Source organism: Ostrinia nubilalis, chromosome 30 (genome assembly GCF_963855985.1).
Source record: "Ostrinia nubilalis chromosome 30, ilOstNubi1.1, whole genome shotgun sequence".
Taxonomy (NCBI): Eukaryota; Metazoa; Arthropoda; class Insecta; order Lepidoptera; family Crambidae; genus Ostrinia; species Ostrinia nubilalis.
Window position 1 is genome coordinate 4,458,423 of NC_087117.1, and position 16,412 is coordinate 4,474,834.

The following is a 16,412-nucleotide window of genomic DNA, read 5'->3' on the forward strand; positions in this document are numbered from 1 at the left end:
TCCTTGATTCATACACCAAACACTACTTATATTCCAAATTTGAAGCTTCTAGGTCTGCTAGAAGTGCCTTAGAATTTTGATGATCGGTAAGTCAGTCAGTGAGTCAGTGAGTCAGTGAGTGACAAAATTAAGTAACTTTGACCCGTTATAATTCTTAAACTACTGGTTCAAATTGAATGAAATTTTAAATATACCGTGTCTTTAAAATGCCTGCATAGCTAATGAAAATTCAGCCTTCTAGTTTTATCCACAACGAAGTTACAGGCAGTCGAAAATGGCCTGAATTGCTTCGAGAAAAGGATGGTACGGCCGTGCCGCTTTTTTGCTCGACTTGGTGGGGGCACTGCCGTGCCCCCAGATACCGAGATGCGCCGGCGTAATCGATTACGAAATCATTTTATCTTTACGACTAAATCATCGCGTCATGCTATCATTATCTAGTTTTATACCGACAGTGTAGTAATAAACGTGTAATCATTAATTTTCTTCGAATTAATGAGAATATTGAGCGTTTTTAATTGCATTATCGCAAAGGAATTAGTGTCAAACAGCCAATGTAGACGTTTCTGTTCGAAAAAGTATTTTTCGACGAAAATGAGTGAAGAAAAAGAATTTTGTGTCGAAGCGCCTTGGGGAAAAATAAGAGGTGAGTTCATTTGTTTTTGTTAACGGCGCGAAGTAAAATATTGCGCGTAACTTTTAGTAAGTAAGTGACTTAAAAAATAATATTTGTGAATTATTCTGAAGTTTCCCTGCGTGATCGAATCAGAAATCCCCTATTCCACCTATCTCACCTGGCCATCCCGCCTCTCCCCTCTTCCCAAATACACTCTTCCCACCCAGGTGGGTTAAAGGAACATTTCTCCACGAATCCACCTGGCTATCCCCATGTCAAGATCATTATGGACCCTGTCGGGCACTGCAATTAAAAGAGAGGAGGATCTACTAATTAATCACAATTTAAACTAGTTAAAAATCAAGTTATGCAAATTATGCAATATTGATCAAGCCCAAATGTAAATCTATATATCTTTTTATTTGCGTCCACGGAAGACCAGCTTAATCTACTGAGATGCTATGATTCCATGCTGAGTGGACATACCTTTTCAGTATTATTGTAATTACCTACTAAAGCACGGTCCGTGAGCACGTAGAATTTTGTCCAATGACCCCTAGCTACCCATCCTTATCGTTCGCGAGTAATTATACTGTCGCGACTGTGCGACTGGCTGCAGTGAGTGTGCGAGCAGACTCTAGTTAAATATTTTTTAAGTAGGCATTGTTGTAAGTTAAGTGTATTGTCGATGATACTGAATAAACATTTCTTCTTTCTTTCTATCTAATTCCAGGTGTAACATGGGGCAGTCCATCCCAGCCTCCAGTATTAGTGGTGCACGGCAAACTGGACGTGTGTACCGGATTCCGACCGCTCGTCAAGCTGCTCCCGCCCTCTTTTTACTATGTCGCTGTTGATTTACCAGGTGAATTATAATTTTTTTTAAAACTAATAATAATCGGTTACCTTAGGTGGGAATCGAACCCACGACCTTTTGCTTGCCGCACGAATGCTCTGAGACCGCAGCGTTACGGAGACACTGGGCAATAGGTATTTTCTAGGAATCAAACCTCAGATCAAGATAAGTCTAGACTAAGCACCAGGCTTAAGAACCTTATAAAAAGTAATACACCACGGATAGAAAGCATCAAATACATAATATGGTTGAAATACACTAATTATTATATTATTTTTGTGGTTAAAGGTTACTTAAATATGTATTTGTTTGTCACCTCTGAAATCTGCTTTAACACTGGAGGTAGAGAGGTACTGTAGATACTTAGTATAGAATACGTTTAGAATAGTTTATCTCAAACAATATGATTAAATATTACAATACTTCTTATAATGAAACTTCGAACTCCTCCTAATTCTTCTGTACCTCTAGCATGAACAACTTTCGACTTCGAATCGTTTGCGTATTCGACAAAATTCGATACTCAACCTTCGAATTAAACAATAACGTGACAATTTTGATTCTCAAAATAAGTTTCGTGCTACCCTTTCTCATACTGAGTTCACTTTACGACACAAGGGCGCTGTTGTAGTTTTCGTACTAAATCCTTTAAGAATACGCAAACGATTCGAACTCGATAGTTTTTCGTGCTAGCCGTACTGATTAATTTCGTTGCGGTCCAATGACAGTGGCTTTCTCCCACTGCCACTAATCTGTAGCCGCGCGTCGTAGATGTCATAAAAATACTCCCGTATTTTATTACATTATTTTTTTCAGGCAACGGCCGCTCCGACCACCTGCCCCGAGGGGTGAGGTACACAGTGTTCGACCTGGTGCCGACTGTTGAAGTTGTTAAGAAGAAGTTCGGCTGGGATAAGTTTATTTACATGGGGCATTCGCTGGGCGCTCTTATTGGTAAGATTTCATTCCTTTTATCTTTAGACTTGTTTATACATTTTAAAGGGTGGGTGACTTGTGGAGGGAATATAGCACAGGTCATGCAGCATATTATTTCTGTAGATGTAATTTGTTTAGTGATTTAATTAAACAAGCCTGTCTATATTAAATCTTATTTATAACTAGTTAGCAGGCGCCCGCGACTTCGTACGCGTGGATCCCGTTTTACCCCTTTATGAGTTGAATTTTGCAAAATCCGGTCTTAGTGAGCCTACCCCAAGTAGCATTTTACTCCATTTAAGAGTTCACATTTAGTTCCAATGTGTACTTAAAGCATTAGTACAGTTCACTCGTGATGTATAAGCTGTATTATTGCAATTAATTACACCTATACCTGTCTAAGGGACTTATAGGAGTGTAGACTAGTGTAGAGTTATACTTTTATACGATTGTTGGTGTTATAATACTCTAACAACTATCCTTTAGTCAGCCGTCTGACTAAGAGCATTATAGGAGGGTAGAGATACGGCAACCGCTGTTTAACGGCCTACTTGTACGATGTTATAGAGCTAGCATTTTAATAGAACACACGTGGTCATTTATAAAGCCAAAGGCTGTTATGTTTACTTGTTTTAGACTGTTATACAGCTAGTAGCTGTAGTAGTACTTGTTTGTGATAATTAAAATAACCTTTTTTTACTATCTGTACAAAAGTGTTTCAATGGTTCGCATGTGCACTGTAGGCTGTTAAAAGGACTATATGTGTTGTCCATTAACATCAATAGCAGTTTATTTGTCCACAAGTACTACTCTTATTTGCTTTAAGCTGAACATGAATGTAAATATGATATTCTATTACACATTTCCCCAAGCCTGTTTTTAGTTGTTCATGGTGGTTCTGTACATGATGCAGAGGAAAATATTATGCCTGAACCTGAAATTTCCCTTCAAAATATACAGATATCAGAGTGCAATGATTGCAGTTCTAGTGATAGTTTATTTATTTATTTATTTTATTTATTTGGGAAATCAACGGCGATACATTATGATAATATTATACATTAGTATTGAATAAAACTTACAGCTAATTACAGATTTCCACATATTAGTGAATACAATTTTGATTTGGACAATTATTTAACCTTTCGCAAAAAAATAAGAACATGGGCTATTGAAAATCGTATTCCTCATTCCGCTTTGAATAAATTGTCAGGCATAATAAACGAATTTAAACCGGGAACACTACCGTCTGATGCTTTAGGTATTCATACTTGACTATTAGTACCTGGGCTAGGCGATTTAACGGACATTAATAGTTTTTATTGCGGATCTCTAAAATTTCAGTATTTGAAAGAATTAAAGATACACAATTGACCTGAACTAGGTACATCTTAAAGCTGTACATAAGTTCACATTATAATAAATTTATAGACATTAGCGCTGTAGTGGTACAAATGTGGAACTTCATATAGATAACAGCATTCTAACAGAACACATGTGAACCTAATATACGCTCACCGCATTAAATTGGAGTTATAACAGTTCACATAGCCGTATTTCATTTCCACCATTTTGTTCTACATAACCTAAAATATTTACCAAATAAATCTCCAAAATTAATGCAGATTTATCACAAAATTCGCAGATAGAGCGATTGAGTTTTGGTTTCATGTTATAATTAATTACCGTAATATAATTATAATGCCAATACAATATAAAAATTGTAGATTTCCTCTCAGCCAGTTTTAAATTTTTTAAAATAAATATAGCGTTTTTACAGAGGCGCGTAAATATTTTAGCTGTAAATATGTATACATTTCACGATAAAGTTGCATTCCCAATGGCATTAACATTATTAAGTATTTAAAACCCGTGTTATTATTTGCATAAATGATTATCCGCCCGAGTTGTTTCCGTCTTGGCACTCACGTACAAATACCAAACTAATATTAAAATGTGGAAATAATTTAGGACACACGTGAACTTTACGTAGCATTGGAGTACTTTTGTCGGACTTTATAACTTTGAAAGCTGTGCATTTAGCCACTTGTTACTCTTTATTACACTCACGTACGTTGTATGGTTCACACTGCGTCCCATATAGTGCCGTAAGTCAGCCTTAAGTCCGATGTTACTACTTAAACTGCTATTATAATGCTATTATACTGCTAATGTACAGCCATAGTGAACTTAAGGCTGTCTAATTTGTGCCCAAACTGGTTCTATAAAAGCATTATAGCAAGCTATACAGCTCGTATACAGCTGACATACACAGCTTGTGGAGTACATGTGAACGACTAGACATACTATATAGAACCCCGAATGCTACTTGGGACGTTCTAAAAGGAACCCCCATGCAAAATTTGAGACTCCTAGCACTTGTAGTTTCTGAGATTTCCTGATGAGTGAGTCAGTGATCGCTTAATAGTGTAGAAGATAAGTTTGAACATCTGTAAATTACCTTCCAGGCAAAATCTATAACATAGTGCATCCAAACGTGATCACCCGCGTGGTGGAGTTAGACCCAGTACCCGCGCACCACACGTGGGACACCACCAGAGAAGCTATGCGCGCCTGGTACCACATCTACTATGGGTCCTATGAAGAGACCAAGTATAAGAAGATCCATGGTCTTCCGGAGACTGCGCCTAAATATACTTATGAAAAGGTACGGTTTTTTGAAGATAGAAGTCTTATAGTTTAGTAGGACACCACCAGAGAAGCTATGCGATCCTGGTACCACAACTACTACGGGTCCTATGAAGAGACCAAGTATATTATTATACATGGTCTTCCGAAGACGGCCCCTAAATATACTTATGAAAAGGTATGTTTTTTTGAAGATAGAAGTCTTATAGTTTAGTAGGATACCAGCAGAGAAGCTATGCGCGCCTGGTACTACAACTACTATGGGTCCTATGAGGAGACCAAGTATAAGAAGATCCATGGTCTTCCGGAGACGGCGCCTAAGTATACTTACGAAAAGGTAGGGTTTTTGAAGATAGAAGTCTTATAGTTTAGTAGGATACCAGCAGAGAAGCTATGCGAGCCTGGTACCACATTTACTACGGGTCCTATGAAGAGACCAAGTATAAGAAAATCCATGGTCTTCCGGAGACAGCCCCTAAATATACTTACGAAAAGGTATGCTTTGATGACAATAGGAGAAGTTTGATATCTGATATCGATTTTAGTGTACTTACCTGCCATCAGGGAATCATCCATGGCTTTCTCTCCTATGTTCTTCAGATTAATTTCTTTGCGGGTCCTATATTTATCTTTCCCCCGGGATAACTTGACTTGGCATTTACATGTAACTGGGTTTTTGTTGGCAGTCAAGTTGTAGATCCTGGATACACTGGAATTGCATCCTTGGGAACTAGAGTAAGAATAATAATCCCCGTGATAATGATGAAGTTTATATTCCTTAATTTTCAATTGCAGGCCCAAGAGCTGATGATGAAATCGCGGAAAATGACGAAGGAAGCTTCGGAGCAAGTCCTGGAGAGATGTTTGGAGCCGGTCGGAGATGGACTGTACAGGTGATTATTATTTATCGAAACATATTCAGGAGTTCATTTTAAATTACCTGGACAAAGGCCTGCCCTAAGGTTTTCCACAAAGACTGGTTCTGCGCCGCCTGCATCCAGCAACCTCCCGCGACCTTCACCAGATCGTCTGTCCACCTAGTAGGAGTCCTCCCCACACTACGTCTTCCAGCCCGTGGTCGCCACTCGAGAACTTTTCTGCCTCAGCGGCCATCAGCTCTGCGAGCTATGTGTCCCGCCCACTGCTACATGATTTTAGCGATTCTGCGTGCTATGTCAGTCACTATGGTTCTCCAGTAGGCCTAAGATGCGCGCCACGATAAGCGGGTATCACGCCATTTTATCGATTTTGCCCATATATTTTGACGTTGATAAAAGTTATCACGGCGCGCATCTTAGGCCTACAGGCTTTTTTTATCATCATATCATCATCCTACGTGTGGACATTTGGACATTTTATTGTAAAAGTTGAATAAAATGTCCAAATAAAATGTCCAATGGTTTTTTATCATCATCCTACGTGTGGATAGAAGTTTTGTGGATCGAAGCGTGGCCCTAAAGATTGATTGAAAATGTTCGTTTATTTCTCCATCTCATCCTTTAAATTCAATTACAGATTCACATACGACCAACGCATGAAAGAGGTGACCGTCCTTCCTTTCTCTGGAGAACTCCTGAAGAAGATTTACACCACCACCACCACCCCTACCTTGGCCATCCTCGCCCAAGCAGAAATTGACTTGAAGGCCTACGAAAATTGCGAGTTTACTTGGGATCTTGGCTCTTGGCCGAACAAAAATTACAGCTTCAAGATTGTAGATGGACATCATGATGTCCACGTGTATAACCCCCAGTGCTTGGCTGATGATGTAGCCAGGTTTTTGTTGGAACATTTTAAGGCAAAATTGTAATTGAAGAATAAAATGTGTAAATGCAGCGTATCAATGTGTCAATCCATCTTTTTCCAAACTCTGACACCCAGTTTTTTATTAAAATGCAATCAAATAAACATACCAACCGAAATCAGAACCTCCTCCTTTTGTTGGAGTCTGTTATTAAAACTCGTGATGACAATGTTGAAATGATGATGGCGATGACGATGCAAAGGAAGTAAGAACACACAGTTAATGACAAAAAATGAGTTTACTTTTTGTAAATCTTATTATTATGACTACTTACAAATTACATAAATCTATTTGCAATTTAACAAAGTCACCACCACAGTACATAGTACAAACGCTTCTAGTAGATAATTTATTTATTTATACAGAAATTATCATATTTTATATCCGTTCCTTTGTAGCACACAAGTTGTATGACATGTACCTACCTATATTACATAATTGAAAAATAACAATATACAATATCACAACTGAATAATAAAGTATACCTAGATATGAACAATGGTACAAACAAAAACAATACAGAAATATTATTTTTCTTGAAAAAAATCCGTTGTTTTTCAGGAAAAATTACGTAATACACGCTATTTTTATTTAGTGTTTCTACTTATTAATAAGTACATCATCATCATCATTTTAGCCACAGGACGTCCACTGCTGAACATAGGCCTCGCCCAATGATTTCCACATCGATTGGGGCCTGCATCCAGCGCTTTCCCGCTACCTTTATGATGTCGCCGGGTACACCTTGTAGGTATTGTACCCTACCATATTATAAGTAATTACGTCTAAATATCATGGCATATTACAACTTAGATCTATTCACGAACAAAATCCTTCTTCTACCATTTTCTCTCACCAGTCTTACCATGGCCAAGTCAAAATGGACCAAATCTACGTTTCTACACACATTTAATAACCCTATAAGGTCTTTAGGGAATGTGTTTAGGACTCTTCTGTCAAACCCATTGACTAGACACTCTTGGAAGTCTATGGTGGCTGCGCTCGGTGGTTTTTCTGAAGAAAAGCATTGAGGGCTTCTGCTAGGTCTGAAAATGGGAAGGGATTAATTAATGACTTTCAGTTTTTATTTGGTTTTTATGAAAATACATGTTTTTATAACAAAAGTATGTTTAAACGTTTTGTAAGTATCTATGTGGTGCAACTGCACTACCTAACTTTGACCGTAACTATAACGTTAACGGGTGTTTTTTGTATGGAGTTTGACAGATTTTTGACGTTTGTTAAAGTTAAAGTAAGATGGAGCAACCCAGCCTTAGATTTACCGTATAAAATTAAATTACCTTTGTCTGTACTTCCAACTCCTTTTAGTTATCCAGGCGTCAAAATCCGTGTACAATTCTTCTAGACCGCCAGAATAGCCAGGATCTGGAAATAAAAAGAAAAAGTAAAGTAACTTATATTAATTACTAGCTTCCCGGGAAAGTTTTAAGTTTTTCACTGGAAAACTTAAAACTTTCCCGGGACTCAAACTATATCTATGCCAACTTTTATCAAAATCGGTTCAGTGGTTTTGTCGTGAAAGCAAGACAGACAAACAAAGTTACTTTCGCATTTATAATATTAGTATACAGGCTGTTAGGTAAATGGGTATATGAGCCGACACTAGCCCATGTTAACATGGGCATACAAATGGTATGGTGTAATCAGAAAATTGATATCTTCATTTTAATTATTTTAATTTTCATACAAATCGGATTTTATAAAATTTATTTTGTATGAAAATTTCAAAAAAAAAATGATGCTATCAAATTTCTGACTTCACCATACCATTTATATGCCCATGTTAACATGGGCTAGTGTCGGCTCATATACCCATTTACCTAACACCCTGTAGATTCCCTCCCTTCCTTAGTCGTATCTTACGACTTCCAAGGAAAAGTGGGGTCCATTACATAAGGGTTGGAGAGCCCTAGCCTTGAGTCTAAAGTTGAGCCTAGAGTTGAGTAGAACTCTCTTTTTGGTCTATCTATTCCGCTTTGATCACCTGGATTTGATCACCCAGGTGATCAAAGTGGACTCCAGGTGACACTTTGGTGGATCATCCACGGGTGAGCAAATGACGCCAAAGTGTCACTTGGAGTCCACTTTGATGACCTTAGTTGATCAAATATAATATAAATAATAAGCAAATTTATTCAAATACGAGAATAAACGATTACGCAAGCCATTTAACAAAAAAAAATACATTTTTAACCAGCATCCTTCTGTATACACAATTCATCGTTTTTTTTAATCAAACAATAGAATTTAAAACTCCTTTACTAGTTTTTTAAGAAAAAAAATACACATTTTTTTCATTTTTTTTTCAGCTAGCATTGCCCTATTGACTCGCGGAAACGATTCTATTTTTAAGCTTAGTAAAAAAAAATACCTACATGTTTTAATTTTTCTATAACATTAAGTATTCGTAGTTGTTTTACCGATGTCTGGTTGTAGATGTTTTTCGTTCATTAAACCCTTCACGGAATATTTAAGGTTTTTAAATCTTATGACTTTTTTATCATTTGTCATCCGCTTTGCCCGAGAAAAATTCGTTTATCATAGATCTAGCGATTATCTGAGTTAGTGCCTGAGGTAAAGGCGAGACCCGGGAGGGGGTTTTTGTGATGTCAAACTAGATTTCAAAATGTGCTTCAGAGGGCCTAGTGTGAGTTTACATAGTGCTAACTAAAAATGAAATTAAAATTAAATGTATGACGGATTGTACAGCGCACCTGGCGGGAAACGTTCAAAAACTTAAATGGATAATCGCTAGAACTATAATAAAAAACCTTTGCTAAAGTTTTCTGATTAAATAATTTACCTTACCACAAAGCTTTCAAAGTATTTTTTAATATTTGGCAGACATTTTTATTTTCCCGCGCGTACAAATGATTTTTGTTAATTTCCCGCGCGTACAAATGTCAACGGGTCACTGACCGCGTCACCTTGTCCGGCAGCTGATTTTGGCGCCATTTTGCTCGCGCGTGCAATGCTGCCTTTCTACGATTTACGTTACAACATCATTTTAGTTTTAAGTATTTCGATCACGCAACGATGTTTTATGTAGAAGATGACTTTTTAGTGCTGAATTTTAATATGTAACTAGGTTAAATAAGCTGTTCAATTTCCAAATCTAACATTACCTTGGTACAGTTGGTACAGTTAGCATCAAATTAGTTCGGGGCACCCAAAGTAGCCAAAAATGGCAGCCAATAGGGGCGGAGCAGTAAAGAAAAATATTGTAAAGACGGGAAATATTATTCAAACTGAGTGTTATCACGGGTACGAAGACATGGGCACAACCTTTCAAATGGTAAAAGAAAGATCTTTTCAAATATAAATGCTTTGAAAATTGAAAACTTATACACACATAAACTCACAATATTGACACTTTAATCCCTAGTAAATAGGTACCTACCTAATACTTAAGCATGATAACTTTTACAAAGGTCATGTTTATATACATGTGCATACATAATCAACAAACATAATTACGTATTAAGTAAGTAGGCATCTATCTATCTTCTATACTTATAATAAATCTGTAGAGAGGTCAATTCTGTACATGAAATATATTTTCAAAATAACTATCAGGGGGTGATTAGTGATCGATACTGATGCCAAAAATGCAATCAGTAAAATTTTTGTCTGTCTGTCTGTCTGTCTGTCTGTCCGTCTGTATGTTCCTTATAGAAACAAAAACTACTAGACGGATTTTAACGAAACTTGGTACAATTATTCTTCATACTCCTGGGCAGGTTATAGGATACTTAGGAATTCCCACGGGAACAGGAATTAGCGGAAAAATCCTTTTGTATGAAAAATCTAAACCGCTTAAGTTAGACGCTTGAAATTTGGTATGTAGGTACCTTAGTAAACTTAAAGCTTAGTTACAACAGGATATTGCAAAATTCCCACGGGAACGGGAGTTAGCGAGAAAAAACATTTGTATGAAAAAATCTAAACCGCGTAAGATAGATGAAGGGGGTAAAACGGGATCCACGCGTACGAAGTCGCGGGCGGCCGCTAGTACCTACATAATACTCGTAAAATTTTTAATTGCAGTTTAATATACCTAATACTATTTATACACTAGGCATATTGCAAGTTGCAACCTACGCGGTGCATCGGAAAATGTCAAAAGATCAATGTTCAAAGTCATAGGAAGTGTTATTTTGCAGCGAAAGTGTAAAATGATGTGTTGTATTGTAGTTTAAATCAACAGTCTGCGAAAAATAGTTCTTGACACCAAAGGTGACTAAAAAGTCGACTTGACCACCTTATTCAGATTGTAACAAAGACGTGTTGCGAACTTTTTGGCTACGTTGGGTGTCAATAAGTATTTGACGTTGACTACACCTACATTTAACTGTCTAGACATTGCGATTCCTATCTCAGAAGTAGTTGTAAACCTTTGTATCGACTTTTGTACCTACACTGTACTTAATTGCTTATGATGAAAGAGACGGTAATTATTAACTAAGCGATTTACTACGATTCCATCGTCATCACCATTATCGTCATTTAATCTCCACTGCAGGAACACCACGCTAATTTACCAGAGGCAAATGGAGGACCAAAGTGACTGACATAGCCCGCAGAATCGATAAAATCAAGTGGCAGTGGGCGGGGCACATAGCTCGTGGAGCTGATGGCCGCTGGGGCAGAAAAGTTCTCGACCGGCGACCACGAGCCGGGAGACGTAGTGTGGATAGGCCTCCCACTAGGTGGACCGAGGATCTGGTGAAGGTCGCGGGAGGTGCCTGGATGCGGGCGGCGCAGGACCGGTCTTTGTGGAAAACCTTAGGGGAGGCCTTTGTCCAGCAGTGGACGTCTTAAGGCTGAAACCAAGGAACGAACGAACGAAATGGAGAATTTGACCTACACTGGCCAAGCCTGATCCTCGCTTAAAGATGAACTGAACTCAACCCACCCGTGACATTGACAGGGGGGCGCCACCGTCAATACCGGATAGCTGGTTCCGATTTTTGCCACGTTGGAATACACTGAAATGTCATTTGCAGGAGGGCGCTGCCATCAATGCCGAGTGACTATTTCCGATCTTTGCCATTTGACGTTTCAAAGTCGTTCAACTTTATTTATATTTGCACAATACAACTCAAGTGGACGTCACTCACAAAAGTCAGCGCAAAAAATGTTTACGTCAATTCTGTCAATATTTCGGCATCATAATTGACGTTTTTCGTTAACCTTTGCTCGCTAATCGATGATATAATATGTGTATACTTAGGTATTTGTTTACGTTTATACCTTTAGATGATGACGTACGTACACACAAAACAAACAATTTATTACCTAGCTGTTCTACCTAACTGTTCTACCATGTTTAATTGCAAATAAATGATTATGATTATGATTTGATTATTACCTAACTTTCTAATTGATTTATAAGAATGTTGTAATGTAAAAGTAGGTACTTAATAAATAATTTCATCAATGACACTAACAATTAATCACTAGTTAGTTATCACTATTTCATACTTAGTATAAAACAAAGTCGCTGTCCGCTGTCAGTCCCTATTATGCTTAGATCTTTAGAACTACGCAACGGATTTTGATGCGTTTTTTTTAATAGATAGAGTGACTCAAGAGGAGGATATAAAGGTATAAAACATGCATTATGGAAGACAAAAGCCGAGAAATTCCATTACAACTACCTATGCGAAGCCGGGGCTGACCACTAGAAGTATTATACATTCGAAAGTCTGGTAGATCTTTTTGAACTACTGAACCGATTTAGTTGAAGGTAAAAGGAAAGCGCTGGATGCAGGCCGCTACCAACCGTGCGATGTGGAAGTCATTGGGGAAGGCCTATGTTCAGTGCGTCGTCCGTCCTGTGGCTGAAATGATGATGATGATGATGATGAAAAGGGGGAAGATAGATTGAGACCCAGGGAAAACATAATTTCACATTTTCATGTAAAAATTTTAACTCGTACTGTCAAAAAGTTATCAAATCCCATGTAGAGTCAAACTTCTTGCTCTATACGCCTTAACTAAAGCTTCTTACGCCCGTATTTATAAACGATACTTGCTTAAGTCAAGCAGCAAATCGAACGCACAGCGTTGAATAGAGCTCTGTGATTGGTTCATGTGTCACCCTGTGCGTCCACACGCACTGTGAGATCTCACAGTAGGTACCTAATGTTTGTGAATTAATACGGACGTTAATCTATAACGCCCCAACCCAAGTAAGGGTGTTTTCCCACAGAGAAATCCTGTTTTTTGCAGGATCAGTTCAGGGATCCGGCATTACTGGATCCCGTAAAACGAGCCCAAACCCTACAAGACACAAACTACACCGTACTAAAAACATAGCGAAGCGAGTTTTTTTGTTAAATAGAAAAATCTCATCTATTCGATATGTTTGCCAACTCTTCACTTTTTGCCAATGGTTTATTTTAGTTTTATGGACTTTGGAGCTACCTTGATACATTGCCGGCTTGAATTTCATCATCATCATCATTTCAGCCACAGGACGTCCACTGCTGAACATAGGCCTCCCCCAATGACTTATTCCACATCGCCCGATTGGTAGCGGTCTGCATCCAGCGCCTTCCTGCTTTTACGTCTGGATGTAACAGCATCTTTCTAGTAGCACTGTCCCAGACAGAAGGCCCGGGTTCGATTCCTAGTGGGGGCAAAATTTTGAACCCAGTTTGGTTGGTGGTAGAGATTTTTCTAAGTCCGCCTGGCTAGCTACTACCATTTTCTTACCTAACGCCCGTATTCACAAACGATGCTTGCTTAAGTGAAGCAGCAAATCGAACGCACAGCGTGATTGGTTCGTGTGTCAACCCAGCACTGTGAGACCTCATAGTGATGTTTATGACCACGGGCGTAAGTCGCCATAACAACAATGTTAACAGCATTTTTGTGTTCCGGCAGATGGAGGTAAGATAGCCAGTTCCTCCGTGGTTGAGGATGCCGAGTGAAGCTTGCTTCCACCTTCGGCCTGATCATCACTTTCCATCAGGTGAGATGCAAGCCAAGAGGTTCTACCACCTTGTGGTTAAAAAAACCTAAAACCCTTAAGTAGAGTCTCACTCTACCGTTGGAATAAACGGGACTAAATCCAACCATTGCAACTCCTGTGTAGCCAGGATCTACAGCTTGACCGCCAGTAAAAGTAAAAGTTTGTCCCGGGCCCGGGGGAAAGTTGAACTGTCATTGGACCCGCCACGAAATTTATCAGATAGGACATGGTTACAATATAATTGTTACCTACTCTTTATCCAAAGCTAGTAACTGATTATTAAGTATGTAGGTAAGTATCCACATTACATTGTGTATATTGCCCGGTTTTGATAAAGGGGTCATAGTCCACAATGATGTTTATATTATTGTTTTGATATTTTATTTTAGTTTTATTTATACTTTCATTAGGTAAACGTATAATCTTTATTTTTAATAATGAATCCATGTTTACCCTGGATATGCCATAACTTGAAAACGTCTTAACTTTTTAGAAGATTGAAGATGAAGTTGCTGATTGCGAATTTAATATTTTATTACTCGTTTTTTTACATTTTTACTTTAGTTTAATATGCCCTTTGTTTATATTTTTTAGAAAAGCGTAGATACCTACTCTTCCATACTAAAACATACTAAGTACCTAAGTACCTATTGTTTTTAAAATTATACAAATATTATGTTTTCAACAATACCTGTACCTACAATCTACAGTACATAATAAATTATCTAAGTCATAGTACATAATAATGTTTATTTATGTAAGAAATGCGTAGTAACTGTTCGTAATCTTGTGTCGTAATTCTTGTAATAATAGTAGTTTGTTTTTGTAAATTGTTTTTGTAAACTACTTGTAGGCATAACAATAACAAAAACTAAATTAAAATGTTTAATTATTGAACTTTTTGATAACAAAATGATGATAATAATATCACTAATACTTTAAAATATTTTAATTTAAGTCTCTTTCGAAATTAATTTAATTTTTTTCTTTTATTTTATTTCTTCTCTTTTTACTTACGCACAGAAAAAAAAACAAAAACAAATAATAACTCACTTGAAATCACTTCGGTCCCCATGACAAAAACAAAACACAACAATCACAAGTTTCTGGCGCGAACTCACAAAAACAAGTGAACGTAAACAACTCGAATGTTGTTTCTTTGACAACTGCGCGCGGTTGTCTGTAGGGAGGCAAGCGCGCGTTGTCGATAATACCTAGTCTATACTAACTTTTACCCGCGGCTTCGCCGGCGTGAAAATTTTATTTTTAGATCTAAATATATAACTCAACATTTTATTTTTAAATCCAAATGACTGACTGATTGACTGACATCGTGATCTATCAACGCACAGCCCAAACCACTGGACGGATCGGGCTGAAATTTGGCATGCAGGTAGATGTTATGACGTAGGCATCTGCTAAGAAAGGATTTTACGAAACTCCACCTCTAAGGGGGTTAAACGGGATCCGAAGCGTACGAAGTCGCGGGCGGTCGCTAGTCACCAATAAGGTTACACCATTGCTAATAATAATAATAGAACTCTTTATTGCACACCACAAGACCACAACATAACCAAGACAAATTAAAAGAAACACACGGACAAGTACAATTTTAATGGATTCGTATCGTGCGAAATTAGTATTTAACAATGTGTAAACAATAATTACTGTCAAGTTTTATCAAAATCCGCTCAGTCGTTTTCGCGTGAAAGAGTACCAAGCATCCATCTATACAGGGTGACAGGTAAAGCGATACATTCCTTGAAAGGGGTTAAAGTAGAGCTTATTTGCAGTCATTTAAGTCATATGACACCATGTCCGAAACTTGTTCATTTCCAAGTTATTCGAGATTTAAGTATTTTTTTTAAAATCTCCAGTTTTTATGTTAAAATGTACCCTTGCAATGAAGAATACGGAATAATGTTAACTTTTTTGTTGTATTCGTATAGCTAAATAATAAGATTGACATTTTAAATTAAAATTTGCAAGAAAGAATCATCATTACTCAAGTAAAAGCTAAAAAACCATGTATTATTTTGCAAAAAAAATATGTTTTAGGTAATTAAACGAAGAATTTCCAAGAAAAAATGTATGGAATGTTGTGTACAAATTACAGAATTTAGTTCCTTGATTCATTAACTATTCAAAAAGGTACAGGTGTTTAACAAACAATACATAATTATTTTTTTATTTGAATTTAAACGTCTAGTAAGATACTTTCATAAAAAAATAAATAAATAAAAAAGTCATCCTAACAACTGTTCTTGGGTCTCAATGAATGAAAACTTAGTATTTTAATAATAATTGTATCACCTAATTTTATCTAGGTACATTATTTTAAGTCCTGCTCAAACTGTGAGCCCCGTCTTCTAATACAAGCTCGTAGTCTGTTTCTCACTTTTGTTTTTGTGACTCTTGTTGTCAAACTGCTGAATATCTTGAGCTGCCCTCTGAATGCGCTCACGAAGCTTTTGCTCGTTGTTTACGTTATAAATAAAAATCGCAAGGGGTCAGATCCGGACTTCTGGCTGGCCAAGGAATGGGTCCACCG

At 37.5% G+C, this 16,412-nt stretch overlaps 1 protein-coding gene and 1 long non-coding RNA gene across 2 annotated transcripts; one reads left to right on the forward strand and one right to left on the reverse strand.

Moving 5' to 3' along the window:
• The first annotated feature begins 412 nt into the window (after window positions 1-412).
• On the forward strand, window positions 413-6,897 carry LOC135086043 (serine hydrolase-like protein). The gene is made up of 6 exons (XM_063980811.1): window positions 413-646; window positions 1,350-1,481; window positions 2,289-2,426; window positions 4,877-5,076; window positions 5,853-5,950; window positions 6,573-6,897. Exons 1-6 carry the CDS (start codon window positions 496-498, stop codon window positions 6,865-6,867), a joined length of 1,014 nt encoding a protein of 337 aa, XP_063836881.1. The 5' UTR covers window positions 413-495; the 3' UTR covers window positions 6,868-6,897.
• A 183-nt stretch (window positions 6,898-7,080) lies between these two features.
• On the reverse strand, window positions 7,081-15,039 carry LOC135086054 (uncharacterized). The gene is made up of 3 exons (XR_010260275.1): window positions 14,915-15,039; window positions 8,163-8,247; window positions 7,081-7,907 (listed from the first exon to the last, which is right to left on the reverse strand). It is a non-coding gene; the product is annotated as an uncharacterized LOC135086054 (long non-coding RNA).
• Between the last annotated feature and the right edge of the window lie 1,373 nt (window positions 15,040-16,412).

What these genes read in the sequence shown, in the direction of transcription:
- LOC135086043 (XM_063980811.1), top strand. Translation starts at nt 496, where the DNA reads ATGAGAATATTGAGCGTTTTTAATTGCATTATCGCAAAGGAATTAGTG. An exon ending in CTAAATATACTTATGAAAAG is followed by an intron (nt 5,077 to 5,852) that starts GTACGGTTTTTT and finishes TTTCAATTGCAG; the next exon opens with GCCCAAGAGCTGATGATGAA. An exon ending in GTCGGAGATGGACTGTACAG is followed by an intron (nt 5,951 to 6,572) that starts GTGATTATTATT and finishes ATTCAATTACAG; the next exon opens with ATTCACATACGACCAACGCA.